This window comes from Panulirus ornatus, chromosome 1, assembly GCF_036320965.1.
Source record: "Panulirus ornatus isolate Po-2019 chromosome 1, ASM3632096v1, whole genome shotgun sequence".
Classification (NCBI taxonomy): Eukaryota; Metazoa; Arthropoda; class Malacostraca; order Decapoda; family Palinuridae; genus Panulirus; species Panulirus ornatus.
Window position 1 is genome coordinate 73,713,479 of NC_092224.1, and position 19,911 is coordinate 73,733,389.

At 41.5% G+C, this 19,911-nt stretch overlaps 1 protein-coding gene across 1 annotated transcript in view; it reads left to right on the top strand.

The window, feature by feature from the left end:
- The window catches only part of dlt (codanin-1 like protein dlt), a 183,661-nt gene that overhangs the window by 143,724 nt on the left and 20,026 nt on the right, over nt 1-19,911 (top strand). The window contains exon 16 of the mRNA XM_071663855.1: nt 10,248-10,422. Coding sequence (XP_071519956.1) covers nt 10,248-10,422 — 175 coding nt within the window. The remainder of the gene's footprint in view (nt 1-10,247; nt 10,423-19,911) is intronic.

A 19,911-nucleotide genomic window follows, 5' to 3' on the forward strand; every position in this document is an offset into this window, starting at 1 on the left:
GTTCCTTTCCTCAAACATACTACCTATCTCTCCTTTTTTTTTCATTGTGGTTACATCCACACACGTTTAGACACCCCAATCGAGGAGGATGAGCTCTCTTTGCTTGGCTCCTTCTGTTTCCCCTTTTAGAAATTTAGATACAAGGTGGGAGGGGGGGTGTTCTAAGGCCCCGCCTCCCGCCCCTAGGCGCTTTCTACTACATGCAGGGAATACATAGGAAGTATATATTTTTTCCATACATCTCTCTTACCCTTACATTACTTACTCGATCAAACCACATCACACTGCATATCGTCCTCAAACATTTCATTTCCAACACATCCATCCTCCTCCATACTTCCCAGTCTATAGCCCATACCTTGCAGCCTTATAACATTGTTGCAACTACTATTCCTTCAGACATACCCATTTTTGCTCTCTGTGATGACATTCTCTCCTTCCACACATTCTTCATGGCTTTGAAAACATTCACCCCCTCCCCAACCCTGTGACTCACTTCCTCTTCTGTGGTTCCATTTGCTGCTGAGTCCACTCCCAGATATCTAAAACACTTCACTTCCTCCAGCTTTTCTGCATTCAAACTTACTTCCCAATTAACTTGTACCTCAACCCTTCTGAACCTGATAACCTTGCTCTTATTCATATTTACTTTCAACTTTCTCTTTTCACACACTTTTCCAAACTCAATCACCAACTTCTGCTTTGTCATTGGCTAACAACAACTGATTCACTTCCCAAGCCCTCTCATCCCCAACATACTGCTCATCCATAAACAAATGAAACAACCATGGGGACATCACACACCCCTGCCACAAACCAATCTCCACTGGGAATCAGTCACTCTCCTCTCTTTCTACTTGTACACATGCCTTACATCCTTGGTAGAAACTTTTCACTGCTTCTAGCAACTTACCTCCCACAACATATTCTTTAAAGTCTTCCATAAAGCATCTCTATCCACCCTATCATATTCCTTCTCCAGATCCATAAATGCTATGTGCAAATGCATATGTTTTTTATTTTTTTCTTACATACATTTTTCAAAGCAAACACCTGATTCACACATCCTCTACCACTTCTGAAACCACTCTGCTCTTTTTCACTTTGGTGCTCTGTGCTTGCCTTCACCCTCTCAATCAATACCCTCCCATATAATTTCCCAGGAATGCTCAACAAACGTATGCCTCTGTAGTTTGAACACTCACCTTTAACCCCTTTGCCTTTGTACTATGGCACTATGCATGCATTCTGCCAATCTTCATGCTCTTCACCATGGTCCAGTACATACATTGAATATCTTTACCAACTAATCAACAACACAGTCACCCCCTTCCTTGATAAGTTCCACTGCAATACCATCCAAACCCACTTTCTTGCTGGATTTCATCTTCCGCAAAGTTTTCACTACCTCTTCTCTCTTTACCAAACCATTCTCCCTGACCTTCTCACTTCGCACACTACCCTGACCAAAACTCTGTCATGAAACACGTTTAACAAACCTTCAAAATACTCTTTCTCCTTCTCTCTTCATTGCTACCTATCGTGAGGAGAGTGGGTGAGGAATGGGGTGGTTTTAGGGAAGCAGTGATGGCTTGCGGAAAAGATGCATGTGGCCTGAGAAAGGTAGGAGGTCGGCATTTTAGAAAGGGTAGTGAGTGGTGGGATGAAGAAGTAAGGTTGTTAGTGAAAGAGAAAAGAGAGGCATTTGGATGATACTTGGTGGGAAGTAGTGCAAATGACTGGGAGATGTATAAAAGAATGCAGCAAGAGGTCAAGAGAAAGGTGCAAGAGTTGAAAAAGAGGGCAAATGAGAGTTGGGATGAGAGAATATCATTAAATTTTAAGGAGAATAAAAAGATGTTTTGGAAGGAGATAAGTGTTGTGCATAAGCGAAGAGAGCAAATGGGAACATCTGTGAAGGGGGCAAGTGGGGATGTAATAACTTGAATATATTTATATGAAATATATTACTGTGTTCTTTAAAGTTGGGTGTGATGAGCGAGAATGGTTGGTAAGCATTTGGAGGATATTGAAAGTTCTATTCTTTTCCTGAACTTAGTACATTTTTCTGGTATTTCAATCGTAATTGCAGCGCTGGTGGTGAATAATGTTAATTTTTTTTTTTTTTTTTTTTTTTTTTTTTTTTATACTTTGTCGCTGTCTCCCGCGTTTGCGAGGTAGTGCAAGGAAACAGACGAAAGAAATGGCCCAACCTCCCCCATACACATGTACATACACACGTCCACACACGGAAATATACATACCTACACAGCTTTCCATGGTTTACCCCGGATGCTTCACATGCCTTGATTCAATCCACTGACAGCACGTCAACCCCTGTATACCACATCGCTCCAATTCACTCTATTCCTTGCCCTCCTTTCACCCTCCTGCATGTTCAGGCCCCGATCACACAAAATCCTTTTCACTCCATCTTTCCACCTCCAATTTGGTCTCCCTCTTCTCCTCGTTCCCTCCACCTCCGACACATATATCCTCTTGGTCAATCTTTCCTCACTCATTCTCTCCATGTGCCCAAACCATTTCAAAACACCCTCTTCTGCTCTCTCAACCACGCTCTTTTTATTTCCACACATCTCTCTTACCCTTACGTTACTTACTCGATCAAACCACCTCACACCACACATTGTCCTCAAACATCTCATTTCCAGCACATCCATCCTCACTGGCGCACAACTCTATCCATAGCCCACGCCTCGCAACCATACAACATTGTTGGAACTACTATTCCTTCAAACATACCCATTTTTGCTTTCCGGGATAATGTTCTCGACTTCCACACATTTTTCAAGGCTCCCAAAATTTTCGCCCCCTCCCCCACCCTATGATCCACTTCCGCTTCCATGTTCCATCCGCTGACAGATCCACTCCCAGATATCTAAAACACTTCACTTCCTCCAGTTTTTCACCATTCAAACTCACCTCCCAATTGACTTGACCCTCAACCCTACTGTACCTAATAACCTTGCTCTTATTCACGTTTACTCTCAGCTTTCTTCTTTCACACACTTTACCAGTTCACACACTTTACCAGACTCAGTCACCAACCTCTGCAGTTTCTCTCCTGCATCAACCACCAGCACTGTATCATCAGCAAACAACAACTGACTCACTTCCCAAGCCCTCTCCATTCACCTCCTGACAACCCCATCCATACACAAATTGAATAACCATGGAGACACCATGCACCCCTGCCTTACATCCTTGGTAAAAACTTTTCACTGCTTCTAGCAACTTACCTCCCACACCATACTCTTGATACCTTCCACAGAGCATCTTTATGAACCTTATCATATTCCTTCTCCAGATCCATAAATGCTTCATACAAATTCATCAGTTTTTCCAAGTATTTCTCACATACATTCTTCAAAGCAAACAAACTGATCCACACATCCTCTACCATTTCTGGAACCACACTGCTCTTCCCCAATCTGATGCTCTGTACATGCCTTGACCCTCTCAATCAATACCCTCCCATATAACTTCCCAGGAATACTCAACAAACTTATACCTCTGTAATTTGAACATTCGCCTTTATCCCCATTGCCTTTGTACAATAGCACTATGCATGCCTTCCGCCAATCCTCAGGCACTTCACCATGAACCATACATACATTGAATATCCTTACCAACCAATCAACAACACAGTTACCCCCTTTTTTAATAGATTCCACTGCAGTACCATCCAAACCTGCCATCTTGCCGGCTTTCATCTTCTGCAAAGCTTTCACTACTTCTCTGTTCACCAAACCATTCTCCCCGACCCTCTCACTTTGCACATCACTTCGACCAAAACACCCTATATATGTCACTCTGTCATCAAATACATTCTCCAAACCTTCAAAATACTCACTCCATGGCCTCCTCACTTCACCATTATTTGTTATTACATCCCCATTACCCCCCTTCACCGATGTTCCCATTTGTTCTCTTGTCTTATGCACTTTATTAACCTCCTTCCAAATCATCTTTTTATTCTCCCTAAATTGAAAGATACTCTTTCACCCCAACTCTCATTTGCCCTTTTTTACCTCTTGCACATTTCTCTTGACCTCCCGCCTCTTTTTTTCATATATCTCCCAGTCATTTGCACAACTTTTCTGCAAAAATTGTCCAAATGCCTCTCTCTTCTCTTTCACTAACAGTTATACTTCTTTATCCCACCACTCACTACCCTTTCTAAACTGCCCACCTTCCACCTTTCTCATATCACAAGCACCTTTTGTGCAAGCCATCACTGCTTCCCTAAGTACATCCCATTCCTCCCCCACTCCCCTTACATCATTTGCTCTCACCTTTTGTCATTCTGCTTTTAATCTCTCCTGGTACTTCCTCATACAAATCTCCTTTCCAAGCTCACTTACTCTCACCACTCTCTTCACCTTAACATTCTCTCTTCTGAAAACCCCTTATAAATCTTTTCCTTCGTCTCCACAAGATAATGATCAGACATCCCTCCAGCTGCCCCTCTCAGCCCATGAACATCCAGAAGTCTCTCTTTTATATGCTTATCAATTAACACATAATCTAATAATGCTCTCTGGCCATCTCTCTTACTTACATATATATACTTTTATATATCTGTCTTTTTAAACCCAGTATTTCCAATCACCAGTCCTTTTTCAGCACACAAATCTACAAGCTCTTCACCATTTCCATTTACAACACTGAACACCCCCATGTGCACCAATTATACCCTCAGCTTCCACATTACTCACCTTTGAATTTGAATCACCCATCGCTATAATCCTGTCTTGTGCAGCAAAGCTGCTAACACAGTCAGCTGCTCCCTAAACACTTGCTTCTCATGATCTTTCCTCTCATATACAGGTGCATAGGCACCAATAATCACCCATCTCTCCATCCACTTTCAGTTTTACCCATATCAGTCTAGAGTTTACTTTCTTACACTATCACATACTCCCACAACTCCTGCTTCAGAAGTAGTGCTACTCCTTTGCTCTTGCCCTCTCACCAACCCTTGACTTTACTCCCAAGACATTCGCAAACCACTCTTCTTCTTTACCCTTGAGCCTTGTTTCACCTAGAGCCAAAGATCCAGGTTCCTTTCCTCAAACATACTACCTATCTCTCCTTTTTTTTTCATTGTGGTTACATCCACACACGTTTAGACACCCCAATCGAGGAGGATGAGCTCTGTTTGCTTGGCTCCTTCTGTTTCCCCTTTTAGAAATTTAGATACAAGGTGGGAGGGGGGGTGTTCTAAGGCCCCGCCTCCCGCCCCTAGGCGCTTTCTACTACATGCAGGGAATACATAGGAAGTATATATTTTTTCCATACATCTCTCTTACCCTTACATTACTTACTCGATCAAACCACATCACACTGCATATCGTCCTCAAACATTTCATTTCCAACACATCCATCCTCCTCCATACTTCCCAGTCTATAGCCCATACCTTGCAGCCTTATAACATTGTTGCAACTACTATTCCTTCAGACATACCCATTTTTGCTCTCTGTGATGACATTCTCTCCTTCCACACATTCTTCATGGCTTTGAAAACATTCACCCCCTCCCCAACCCTGTGACTCACTTCCTCTTCTGTGGTTCCATTTGCTGCTGAGTCCACTCCCAGATATCTAAAACACTTCACTTCCTCCAGCTTTTCTGCATTCAAACTTACTTCCCAATTAACTTGTACCTCAACCCTTCTGAACCTGATAACCTTGCTCTTATTCATATTTACTTTCAACTTTCTCTTTTCACACACTTTTCCAAACTCAATCACCAACTTCTGCTTTGTCATTGGCTAACAACAACTGATTCACTTCCCAAGCCCTCTCATCCCCAACATACTGCTCATCCATAAACAAATGAAACAACCATGGGGACATCACACACCCCTGCCACAAACCAATCTCCACTGGGAATCAGTCACTCTCCTCTCTTTCTACTTGTACACATGCCTTACATCCTTGGTAGAAACTTTTCACTGCTTCTAGCAACTTACCTCCCACAACATATTCTTTAAAGTCTTCCATAAAGCATCTCTATCCACCCTATCATATTCCTTCTCCAGATCCATAAATGCTATGTGCAAATGCATATGTTTTTTATTTTTTTCTTACATACATTTTTCAAAGCAAACACCTGATTCACACATCCTCTACCACTTCTGAAACCACTCTGCTCTTTTTCACTTTGGTGCTCTGTGCTTGCCTTCACCCTCTCAATCAATACCCTCCCATATAATTTCCCAGGAATGCTCAACAAACGTATGCCTCTGTAGTTTGAACACTCACCTTTAACCCCTTTGCCTTTGTACTATGGCACTATGCATGCATTCTGCCAATCTTCATGCTCTTCACCATGGTCCAGTACATACATTGAATATCTTTACCAACTAATCAACAACACAGTCACCCCCTTCCTTGATAAGTTCCACTGCAATACCATCCAAACCCACTTTCTTGCTGGATTTCATCTTCCGCAAAGTTTTCACTACCTCTTCTCTCTTTACCAAACCATTCTCCCTGACCTTCTCACTTCGCACACTACCCTGACCAAAACTCTGTCATGAAACACGTTTAACAAACCTTCAAAATACTCTTTCTCCTTCTCTCTTCATTGCTACCTATCGTGAGGAGAGTGGGTGAGGAATGGGGTGGTTTTAGGGAAGCAGTGATGGCTTGCGGAAAAGATGCATGTGGCCTGAGAAAGGTAGGAGGTCGGCATTTTAGAAAGGGTAGTGAGTGGTGGGATGAAGAAGTAAGGTTGTTAGTGAAAGAGAAAAGAGAGGCATTTGGATGATACTTGGTGGGAAGTAGTGCAAATGACTGGGAGATGTATAAAAGAATGCAGCAAGAGGTCAAGAGAAAGGTGCAAGAGTTGAAAAAGAGGGCAAATGAGAGTTGGGATGAGAGAATATCATTAAATTTTAAGGAGAATAAAAAGATGTTTTGGAAGGAGATAAGTGTTGTGCATAAGCGAAGAGAGCAAATGGGAACATCTGTGAAGGGGGCAAGTGGGGATGTAATAACTTGAATATATTTATATGAAATATATTACTGTGTTCTTTAAAGTTGGGTGTGATGAGCGAGAATGGTTGGTAAGCATTTGGAGGATATTGAAAGTTCTATTCTTTTCCTGAACTTAGTACATTTTTCTGGTATTTCAATCGTAATTGCAGCGCTGGTGGTGAATAATGTTAATATTTTTTTTTTTTTTTTTTTTTTTTTATACTTTGTCGCTGTCTCCCGCGTTTGCGAGGTAGTGCAAGGAAACAGACGAAAGAAATGGCCCAACCTCCCCCATACACATGTACATACACACGTCCACACACGGAAATATACATACCTACACAGCTTTCCATGGTTTACCCCGGATGCTTCACATGCCTTGATTCAATCCACTGACAGCACGTCAACCCCTGTATACCACATCGCTCCAATTCACTCTATTCCTTGCCCTCCTTTCACCCTCCTGCATGTTCAGGCCCCGATCACACAAAATCCTTTTCACTCCATCTTTCCACCTCCAATTTGGTCTCCCTCTTCTCCTCGTTCCCTCCACCTCCGACACATATATCCTCTTGGTCAATCTTTCCTCACTCATTCTCTCCATGTGCCCAAACCATTTCAAAACACCCTCTTCTGCTCTCTCAACCACGCTCTTTTTATTTCCACACATCTCTCTTACCCTTACGTTACTTACTCGATCAAACCACCTCACACCACACATTGTCCTCAAACATCTCATTTCCAGCACATCCATCCTCCTGCGCACAACTCTATCCATAGCCCACGCCTCGCAACCATACAACATTGTTGGAACTACTATTCCTTCAAACATACCCATTTTTGCTTTCCGGGATAATGTTCTCGACTTCCACACATTTTTCAAGGCTCCCAAAATTTTCGCCCCCTCCCCCACCCTATGATCCACTTCCGCTTCCATGGTTCCATCCGCTGACAGATCCACTCCCAGATATCTAAAACACTTCACTTCCTCCAGTTTTTCACCATTCAAACTCACCTCCCAATTGACTTGACCCTCAACCCTACTGTACCTAATAACCTTGCTCTTATTCACACTACTCACCCTAAAAATGAGTTTGAAGGAGAGTGGCTGGTATGTGTAGGGAGGATATTGGAGGTGTGTTTTCTTCAGAAATACTCTAGCTGTTTATACATCATCTGTTACTAAAGGTGTCCATCACCCCAAGCTTATGTAAAAAGAAATTTACAATATTACACTACTCACCCTAAAAATGAGTTTGAAGGAGAGTGGCTGGTATGTGTAGGGAGGATATTGGAGGTGTGTTTTCTTTAGAAATACTCTAGCTGTTTAAACATCATCTGTTACTAAAGGTGTCCATAACCCCAAGCTTATGTAAAAAGAATGTTACAATCAGTTTTTAGTTCTACATTGACAAAGCTCAGGTGAGAGATATCTCTTATTCTGGCCTTCTCTTCAATATTTTACCTTCCTGAAATTGCCCTCAGAATCATTCATTTTTCCACTTTTTTCATGTCATGTCTCTTCATTTGCCTCACCAGATGCTGAATGTGGTATGCATTCCTCCTCATCACCTTGTTCATCCAGCTATCTATGTATTTTCCATGGAGTCACAGTGTACACGCAACTTGCAAGTTGATGGCACTCCATCTATAATGATGATTGAAGGGCTACTGAGGAGGAGAATTTCCCCTGCTTCTTCAAAGTAATGAAGTAGACCTCTGTAGGTTATTAATCATACAGTATGTCAGCTGATATTTAGACAGAGACAAGAAAAGTTAGACTGTCATGTGGTGATAGGAGCCACTCTGTATAGGATTGACAGATAATGACAAGGATCACCTCAGGGTAGAACAAGGTTTGAAGATAATTATTTTGTATTTTTAGACAGTGTTGATGCATTACCCAAACCATATAGATAATCAGATTATATATTAAGTACATGTAGGTAGTAGCTGGAAGGCAGCCACTGACCAGGGAGGTATGTTACTGGTACTAACCACCTGGTTATTAGGAGTGTTAGTGACAGCTGCATAGTGAGGCAGCATTTCAGTAGTTGTCAAGTTGCACTCTTTTGACCCAGGTAGCTGCCTTTTCTTTCTGCCACACCTACATTGGACTGATTGCATTCTGTCTGCCAGCATACAATCTCTTCTTGTCACACACAACCCTTGACAACACTCATACAACTCCTTCGTAACTAGATTTTCCTTTGGTGAGCGCTGTGCGCTAGCCCTGCCTTTTAGCAAAATGGTAGGAGCAATAGATAGAGGTATTAGGTAGGAACATTAGACAGGAGCATTAGGAAAAGTAGTAGGTTGTCACATTAGGTAGTAGTAGTTGGTGGAATCATAGGTTAGGATCCTGTGGAAACACTGCAGTAGAGTTTCCCCTGTGCCATTGGCCTGTTAGGGGTAAGGCACTAAAGGGCTAAGAAGTGGCACTGGAGTTCACCAGTTATGGAGACTCTTTTGCTGTGGCCACCCCCTTGAGGGAGCTCCTGAAGGGAACAAACATCAGAGATATGGATAGATATTAAGTACTGTATGGTAATGACATTATAGGCTATGCTTTCCATGATTCAATGCATTACCCATAAGAAGATTTTTCTAATGCATCTTATCATCTCATTGTTCACTCTGCTATATGTATTATTATCCTATTTTTAGTCTTTATCAGGTCTTATCTGTTTATCATTACTTTTAGACAATTGCAAAATAAAGGTTTCATTCTTTTTAAATATATGATACTTATCGTCGTTTTGTCTAATGTCTGACTAAAGAGTGTACATATACATTTGTGTTTATTACCACAGTTAATTGCATTTAGCATTAGTAGACACCAAACAAAGAAAAGCATGTTCTTTCTTGCAGTACAACTTATTTTGTGTGTTTGGATGGCTAGTCATTTCTAGGCAGATTTAAACCTCCAGTCATCCACCACTGCAGAACATCAGGTTGAAGTACAGTTAATGATGATGAGTACAATTTTTGTCTGCAAAGGAGAGTAGATGAGATGTAGCAAGGACTTTTAGGGCAGTGTTGTAAATGCTTATCTAATGAGAGAAAATACCACTTGCATTGGAATAAGCTTTCCTTGCCCACATTCAGTTACCATTACCATGTAATCATGTTTGTTTCATGACAATAAAGATTTTCTGAAATTTTTATTGATGATTTAGATCATTTTCCATTCAGTCATGTTGTTCTGTTGTACATACTTGATAATGTTTTATTCTCTGCAGGAGATGGTCAGAGGAATAATAAATTGCCCTCTAGGAGATTTAGCCTTAGTCAATGAACAGAAAATTAGGGAGATTTTGGAAGATGTTCGAAGAACTGTTACCAGACGACAAGATGTTACTTTAGCTCTTTTTCGTGCTCTAGAGGCTCTCACTGTGGACTTAGCAGTTACTATTGGTATGTGTACTAATGATGTTTTATTTTGTGCTTCTTTTCTTCTCTTCTTATTCTCTTTTCCCATATTTTTTATTTGCCTTGTGGAAAAGGTTTCAGTATACTGAAAACCTTTGTAAAAATTGGTGTCATATTCTGCATACCAGATAATCAATGTTACCAGACCCTGCTTGCATGTGGTTACACCTTGAGTAAGTTACCTCTGGCTAGGCTTTGTAATTGTCAATGGATGAAAAGGAGTATAGTCTTGTCAAGAAGCTGCTTGCCCCAAAGGAGTCCTTCCTTTCTTTCCTCTGTGGTCTGGCCCAATTCGAAGAACTGTTATCAAACAACAACCATGGACTTGGCAGTTGCTGTTGGTATGTAAACCACTGATCCTATATTTTCTGATTATTTTCCTACATTTTTATTCACTTTTCCCATATCTCTGCTTTGCTTTGTGAAAAAGGTCATAGTATACCGAAAACTTCTGCAAAAGTAGGTGTCACATTATGAACACCAGATAATTGGTGTTACCAGACTCTACCCACAAGTGGTTACACCATGAATAAGTCACCTTTGGCCTGGCTGTATAATTTTCAATGGATGAAGAGGAGTATAGTCTTAAGAACCTGCTTGTGCCAAAGGAGTCCTTTATTTCTCTTCTCTGTGGTCTGGCCCATGAGACTGAGACACATTTTGATATATGTTTATGATACTTGTTTGCTGTTTCCTGTGTTAGTGCAAGGAACAGGCAAAACCACATCCCTAAGACCTTTCCACTGTGTCTTTAAGACCCTTCACATGCCTTGGTTTTATCACTGACAGCATGTTCAGGTCCTGAACCCTAAAAATGTTTTTTACTTCATCCTTCCATCTCCACTTTAGTATCCCCTCTCTTATTCTTGTCCCCTTCACTTCTGAAACATATATCCTCTTTTTCAGCCTATCCTCACTCATTCTTTACATATGTCCAAACCATTTCAGCACACCCTCTTCAGCCCTCTTCACTGCACTTTTCTTATTTCCATACCTCTCTTACTCTTTTATAAAGTACTAGATGAAAGCACCTCACACCATAAAATGTCCTGAAACATTTAATTTTCAACACTACCACCTTTCTCTGCACATCCTCATCCATAGTCCATATGTCATATCCATACAGCATCGTTCAAACACCCATTTTTGCCTCCCAAATGACAACCTCTCTTTCCACACATCACTTAATGCTCCCAGAACCTTTGCCCCCCTCACCCACCCTATGACTCACTTCTTTTAAATTTTCTCCATTCAGACTCACACCCAACCTAACTTGTTCCTCTGCCATGTGAAATATAATGGCCTTGCTTTTATTCACATTTGCTCTCAGCTTCCTCCTTTCATACACTCTCGCAAACTCAGTCATCAACTTCAGCAGTGTCTCACTAGATTCTACCACCAGTAACCTGTCATCAGTAAACGACAACTGACCCGCTTTGTCGCTGTCTCCCGCGTTAGCGAGTTAGCGCAAGAAAACAAATAAAAGAATGGCCCAACCCACCCACATACACATGTATATACATACATGTCCACGCACGCAAATATACATACCTATACATCTCAATGTATACATATATATACACTCAGACATATACATATATACTATATTATTTTTATTTTGCTTTGTCGCTGTCTCCCGCATTTGCGAGGTAGCGCAAGGAAACAGAAGAAAGAAATGGCCCAACCCACCCCCATACACATGTATATACACACACGTCCACACACCCAAACATACACACCCATACATCTCAATGTACACATATATATACACACACAGACACATACATATATATCCATGCACACAATTCACACTGCCTGCCTTTATTCATTCCCATCGCCACCTCGCCACACATGGAATAACATCCCCCTCCCCCCTTATGTGTGCGAGGTAGCGCTAGGAAAAGATAACAAAGGTCCCATTCGTTCACACTCAGTCTCCAGCTGTCATGCAATAATGCCCGAAACCACAGCTCCCTTTCCACATCCAGGCCCCACACAACTTTCCATGGTTTACACCAGACACTTCACATGCCCTGATTTAATCCACTGACATCATGTCAACCCCGGTATACCACATCAATCCAATTCACTCTATTCCTTGCCCGCCTTTCACCCTCCTGCATGATCAGGCCCCGATCACTCAAAATCTTTTTCACTCCATCTTTCCACCTCCAATTTGGTCTCCCACTTCTCCTCGTTCCCTCCACCTCCGACACATATATCCTCTTGGTCAATCTTTCCTCACTCATTCTCTCCATGTGCCCAAACCATTTCAAAACACCCTCTTCTGCTCTCTCATCCATGCTCTTTTTATTTCCACACATCTCTCTTACCCTTACATTACTTACTCGATCAAACCACCTCACACCACACATTGTCCTCAAACATCTTATTTCCAGCACATCCACCCTCCTGCGCACAACTCTATCCATAGCCCACGCCTCGCAACCATACAACATTGTCGGAACCACTATCCCTTCAAACATACCCATTTTTGCTTTCCGAGATAATCTTCTCGACTTCCACACATTCTTCAAGGCTCCCAGGATTTTCGCCCCCTCCCCTACCCTATGATTCACTTCCGCTTCCATGGTTCCATCCGCTGCCAGATCCACTCCCAGATATCTAAAACACTTTACTTCCTCCAGTTTTTCTCCATTCAAACTTACCTCCCAATTGACTTGACCCTCAACCCTACTGTACCTAATAACCTTGCTCTTATTCACATTTACTCTTAACTTTCTTCTTTCACACACTTTACCAAACTCAGTCACCAGCTTCTGCAGTTTCTCACATGAATCAGCCACCAGTGCTGTATCATCAGGGAACAACAACTGACTCACTTCCCAAGCTCTCTCATCCACAACAGACTTCATACTTGCCCCTCTTTCCAAAACTCTTGCATTCACCTCCCTAACAACCCCATCCATAAACAAATTAAACAACCATGGAGACATCACACACCCCTGCCGCAAACCTACATTCACTGAGAACCAATCATATATACACATGTACATAATTCATACTGTCTGCCTTTATTTATTCCCATCTCCACCTTGCCACACATGAAATAAGAACCCCCTCCCCCCTCATGTGTGCGAGGTAGCACTAGGAAAAGACAACAAAGGCCACATTCGTTCACAGTCAGTCTCTAGCTGTCATGTAATAATGCACCGAAACCACAGCTCCCTTTCCACATCCAGGCCCCACAGAACTTTCCATGGTTTACCCCAGACGCTTCACATGCCCTGGTTCAATCCATTGACAGCACGTCGACCCCGGTATACCACATCGTTCCAATTCACCCTATTCCTTGCGCACCTTTCACCCTCCTGCATGTTCAGGCCCCGATCACTCAAAATCTTTTTCACTCCATCTTTCCACCTCCAACTTGGTCTCCCACTTCTCCTCGTTCCCTCCACATCTGACACATATATCCTCTTGGTCAATCTTTCCTCACTCATTCTCTCCATGTGACCAAACCATTTCAAAACACCCTCTTCTGCTCTCTCAACCGCACTCTTTTTATTACCACACATCTCTCTTACCCTATTATTACTTACTCGATCAAACCACCTCACACCCCATATTGTCCTCAAACATCTCATTTCCAGCACATCCACCCTCCTGCGCACAACTCTACCCATAGCCCACGCCTCGCAACTATATAACATTGTTGGAACCACTATTCCTTCAAACATACCCATTTTTGCTTTCCGAGATAATGTTCTCGATTACCACACATTCTTTAATGCTCCCAGAATTTTCGCCCCTTCCCCCACCCTATGATTCACTTCTGCTTCCATGGGTCCATCCGCTGCCAAATCCACTCCCAGATGTCTAAAACACTTCACTTCCTCCAGTTTTTCTCCATTCAAACTTGCCTCCCAATTGACTTGATCCTCAACCCTACTGTACCTAATGACCTTGCTCTTATTCACATTTACTCTCAGCTTTCTTCTTTCACACACTTAGATAGTGATGGGGTGATGAAGTTCAGCTGTTGATGGAAGAGAAAAAAAAGTTATATGGGCATTGCTTACTCAGAGGGAGTGTGATTATTGGGAGACACTAGAGAATACAGAAGGTCAAGAGGAGAGTGCAGGGGTTGAAAAAGAAGGCAACTGAGAATTTGGATGAACAGACAGCAGAAAATTTCAGGGAGAATAAGATAATTTTTTGGAAAGAGGTTAATAGTGTGAGAAAAACAAGGGAACAAATTGGAACAGTGGTGGAGGGGGCAAATGGGGAAGTGGTAATAGGCATTGATGAGGAGAAGGGAGCAGATGGGGAAGTGGTAACAGGCAGTGATGAGGTGAAGAGGAGATGAAGTGATCTTAAAGATTGTTGAATGTGTTATAGGATAGTGGGTAACAGTTTGTAGGCAGCCTATGACCAGGTACTACCTGCCTTGGTATTGGAAGGATTAAGTGAAGGCTTGTAGTTAGCTAGTACTTCAGTGGTTGTCAAGTTGTACTCCTCTAACCCAAGTAGCAGGCTTTTCTTTCTGCATCACCAACATATGTGCTGCTGGCATCCTTTCCACATGTATTAATCTTTTCTTGTCACACATAACACTTGGCAACACTTAGCTAACACAACCCATTCTTCATAATGCTAGATTTCCCTTTGGTGAGTGCAGGTTCTACTCTTTGGCAAAATGGTGGGAGCAATAGGTAGAGGTGGCAGGTCAGACCAGTAAGCAGGAGCATGAGGTAGAAACATTAAGTAGAAGTAGTATGTAGGAGCATTAGCTGGGGGCAGTATGTTGTTGTAGATAGGTTGATTTAGGGATAGATAGATAGGATAGCGGATTTAGGGAGTTAGGGTCAGGAAAGTATGTTAAGTGAGAGAGTCATGGCTAGTGGTTTCGTGTAAAGGGAAGAGGTGGTGGAAGCCTTGCATAAGATGAAATGTTGTTAGGGGCTGGAGATGAAGTTAATGCAGCTGAATTTCTTAAGAAAATGAGTGACTCAGTTGTTTATTGGTTAGTCAGGGGTTTCACTGTATATATGGATCAGGGTGATGTGCCTGAGGACTGGTGGAATTCATATAGTGCTATTGTATAATGGCATGGGGGACAGAGGTGAGTGTCCAAGTTACAGAGGCATAAGTTTGTTGAGTGTATCTGGTAAGTTGTGTGGAAGAGTGGTAATTGAGAAGGTGTTGGCATGCACAGAGTATCAGGCTGGGAAATAACAATTCAGTTTCAGGAGTAGCAGAGGATGTTTGGATTTGATGTTTGCTTTGAAAAATGTGTGTGAGAAATACTAAGAGAAGCAGAAGGACCTGTATATGGCATTTCTGAATTTAAAGAAAGCAGTTGATAGAGATGCTTTGTAAAAGGTCTTACAGGTATATGTTAGAAGGAAAGCTATTAAAAACAGTGAGGAGTTTTTATTTGGCAAGTTAGACCTGTGTTCAATTAGATAGAGAGGGAGAGTGATTCTGTGTGGAAAAAGGGTCTGTAGGTGTGTGCTGTCAGTATGACTGCTTAATTTGTTCATGGATGGGATGGAATGGTGAGGGAAGTAAATGCAAGGGTCCTGGAGAATAGGTCAGGTATATTTGAAGAGTTCCTTGTATATTTATGAGGCTCCTGTGGCATTCAGGAAGTTGGTCTTATCAACTGGTTGGGACCATAGGTCATGAAGTGTAATGATGTGTTTTTGTCTGTGTGCAGAGAATGTAGAGCAAATGAGGAGTAAATGCTTGGTGTTGTGTTGTGGGCATAAAGGGTCTTTGGATATTTTGATATAGTGTTTGTAGTGATATTCGGATGAATGATGTTCATTTGTGTTTGTAGTGATATTTGGATGATTGATGTTCAGAACATAGATGAGAAAGTGTGACTCATTTTTATCATGGGACTTTACCTTCTCATTTTCAGTTACCTATTTTTACTGTATGGGGATGAGTTTTACATTAATGTGGTTCCATCTCTTGAAGATTCTCTTGAATCATATAACTTCTTCAATTCATGTATGCCATCTGCATTAATGATGTCATTAGTTTTTCAGCTTTGTTTATCCAACATTCTTGTACTACAAAGATATTTCTTTATGTCCTTTCTAAACAGATTCATACTTAATTTCATGTTGTATCCTTTGGTTGCTCTATCCCTCCATTTCTCAAAGAAGTGTTCACTGTCCACTTCATTGATGTTTTAAAAACTTAATGGTTGTGATTAATTGATGTTTTAATAACTTAATGGTTGTGATTAGGTCACCCCTCACTCTTCTTTCTTTCCTGGTGGGCAAATTTGAAGCCCTCAGCTGTTCCCTGTACCTCAGCTTTCTTAACTTTTGTCCCATCTTTGTTACCTTCCTTTGGACCATCTATATTAGCTCTTTATGTTCTTTAGATGCCATACATAGGATATGAATAGCTTGCAAAATGTTTCCTTATTCGTGTACTTGAAAGCTATTCTGATATTTTCAGAAGATAGTTTGTCTTAACTATTCTTTCAGTATCAGGTTCTGGTTACAGGTTAGAAAGGAAGTTGACTCCCAAGTCCTCATACACAGAATCCTGAAGATTAGAAGCTTATTTTGTTTCTGATGAATATCACATTGAGGCCTTTTTTTTTCTTTTTTTCCATCCTCATTACTTTACATATGCTTGGATTGAATTTCATTCATTATCCATGTGTCATACTACCTTTGGGGTTTATTTGGGTCCCTTGCAAGCTGATGCAATCCTCTTTGCTTTTCGCTTTCCTCATAACTGCATTATCTAAATCTATATCTCTGACACCTGTTCCAACCGGAGTTGGCCACAGCAAAAGTGTCCACTTGTCACTGTCCTTACATGCCTCCCTCACATTCATCATTCCCTGCTTTCTTGCCCCATTTGTCTCCCTCCACTACTGTTCCATTCTATTTACCCATGTCACAGGTGGTATACCTCTCACAATAACCCCTTAATTTTACTATTGTACACTCTCCTTGTCAACTTCCCGTCTTGCATTTTTTCCACATGCCAGGACCACCTCAAAGTATTAAGTTTCACCTATTCTGCCACTCCAAAATTCATTACCTTTGCATTTTCTGCTATAGTGAATGCTTTGTACACCCACTCATTATTTTTTTATTTCATCTAGTCATACCACATGCTGAGTCCATACCTTCAGGCAAGTCATTTGCATAGATTTAGATGAGTAATTGTCTCAGTACTGAATCCTGTGGCACTCCACTGGTCACCTTTACCCATTTGGGGAAGGCTCCTCTAACATATGTCATTTGTTCCATCCTATGATTTGTCTATTGAAGGAGTTTCCTCCTTAATCCCCTTTGATGATCCAGCTTCTTTATCAGCCTCCCATGTGGTACCATTTATTATGCTCTCGGGCAGTCCAGATATGCATAGTCTACCCAGCATTCCCTTTTGTCTAGGACTGAGCTTACTCACTCTTAGAACTCAGAGAGGTTTGTTACACATGACGTCCATTCTCTAAAACCATACTGTTTCTGTTTAAGTAATATCTCTTCTGTAAAAGGTCATCAGCTTGCTTTCTAATAATCTTTTCCAAAACCTTATGCACTACGCTCATTAATTAGACTAGTTCAGTGCCTGTTCCTGGTCCCCTTCTTACATATAGGTATGACATTTACCCTTTTCCATTCCCATGGCACTTTTCCATTTTCCAGTGACATCTTGAATAGTACATCTTGTGCAAACTTGTACACATCTTTATTACATACAGAGAAATTTCATTAGGACCATGAACCTTGCATGGGTCAAGTCCTTTTAGTATTCAGTTATTATCTTTTCTAGATATTTCATTTGTATGTGTTTAGTCAGTGTTATATATGTTGGGATGGAGGGATCTGTGAGTAGGGATTGCTAAAGGTGAGGCAGGAGTAACCTTTTTTTTATCTACTTGGGGACTGGATGATGTTTAGTTATGTAGTGGTATGGGCTGCAGGGGTCTGGTGCTGTTGCATAGGACTGTACTCGGACGATATTTGTTTAGTTGTGTGCAGTTGGTAGACAGCCAATGGATGTTTTAAGTGTACCATTTTTTTGTGGCATGAGAAGAGTGGGAGGTGGGTTGATTAGAAAGGGTAGTGAGTGGTGGGATTAAGAAGTAAGAGTATTAGTGAAAGAGAAGAGAGAGGCATTCGGACGATTTTTGCAGGGAAAAAATGCAATTGAGTGGGAGATGTATAAAAGAAAGAGACAGGAGGTCAAGAGAAAGGTGCAAGAGGTGAAAAAAAGGGCAAATGAGAGTTGGGGTGAGAGAGTATCATTAAATTTTAGGGAGAATAAAAAGATGTTCTGGAAGGAGGTAAATAAAGTGCGTAAGACAACGGAGCAAATGGGAACTTCAGTGAAGGGCGCAAATGGGGAGGTGATAACAAGTAGTGGTGATGTGAGAGGGAGATGGAGTGAGTATTTTGAAGGTTTGTTGAATGTGTTTGATGATAGAGTGGCAGATATAGGGTGTTTTGGTCGAGGTGGTGTGCAAAGTGAGAGGGTTAGGGAAAATGATTTGGTAAACAGAGAAGAGGTAGTGAAAGCTTTGCGGAAGATGAAAGCCGGCAAGGCAGCAGGTTTGGATGGTATTGCAGTGGAATTTATTAAAAAAGGGGGTGACTGTATTGTTGACTGGTTGGTAAGGTTATTTAATGTATGTATGACTCATGGTGAGGTGCCTGAGGATTGGCGGAATGCGTGCATAGTGCCATTGTACAAAGGCAAAGGGGATAAGAGTGAGTGCTCAAATTACAGAGGTATAAGTTTGTTGAGTATTCCTAGTAAATTATATGGGAGGGTATTGATTGAAAGGGTGAAGGCATGTACAGAGCATGAGATTGGGGAAGAGCAGTGTGGTTTCAGAAGTGGTAGAGGATGTGTGGATCAGGTGTTTGCTTTGAAGAATGTATGTGAGAAATACTTAGAAAAGCAAATGGATTTGTATGTAGCTTTTATGGATCTGGAGAAGGCATATGATAGAGTTGATAGAGATGCTCTGTGGAAGGTATTAAGAATATATGGTGTGGGAGGAAAGTTGTTAGAAGCAGTGAAAAGTTTTTATCTAGGATGTAAGGCATGTGTACGTGTAGGAAGAGAGGAAAGTGATTGGTTCTCAGTGAATGTAGGTTTGCGGCAGGGGTGTGTGATGTCTCCATGGTTGTTTAATTTGTTTATGGATGGGGTTGTTAGGGAGGTAAATGCAAGAGTTTTGGAAAGAGGGGCAAGTATGAAGTCTGTTGGGGATGAGAGAGCTTGGGATGTGAGTCAGTTGTTGTTCGCTGATGATACAGCGCTGGTGGCTGATTCATGTGAGAAACTGCAGAAGCTGGTGACTGAGTTTGGTAAAGTGAGTGGAAGAAGAAAGTTAAGAGTAAATGTGAATAAGAGCAAGGTTATTAGGTACAGTAGGGTTGGGGGTCAAGTAAATTGGGAGGTGAGTTTGAATGGAGAAAAACTGGAGGAAGTGAAGTGTTTTAGATATCTGGGAGTGGATCT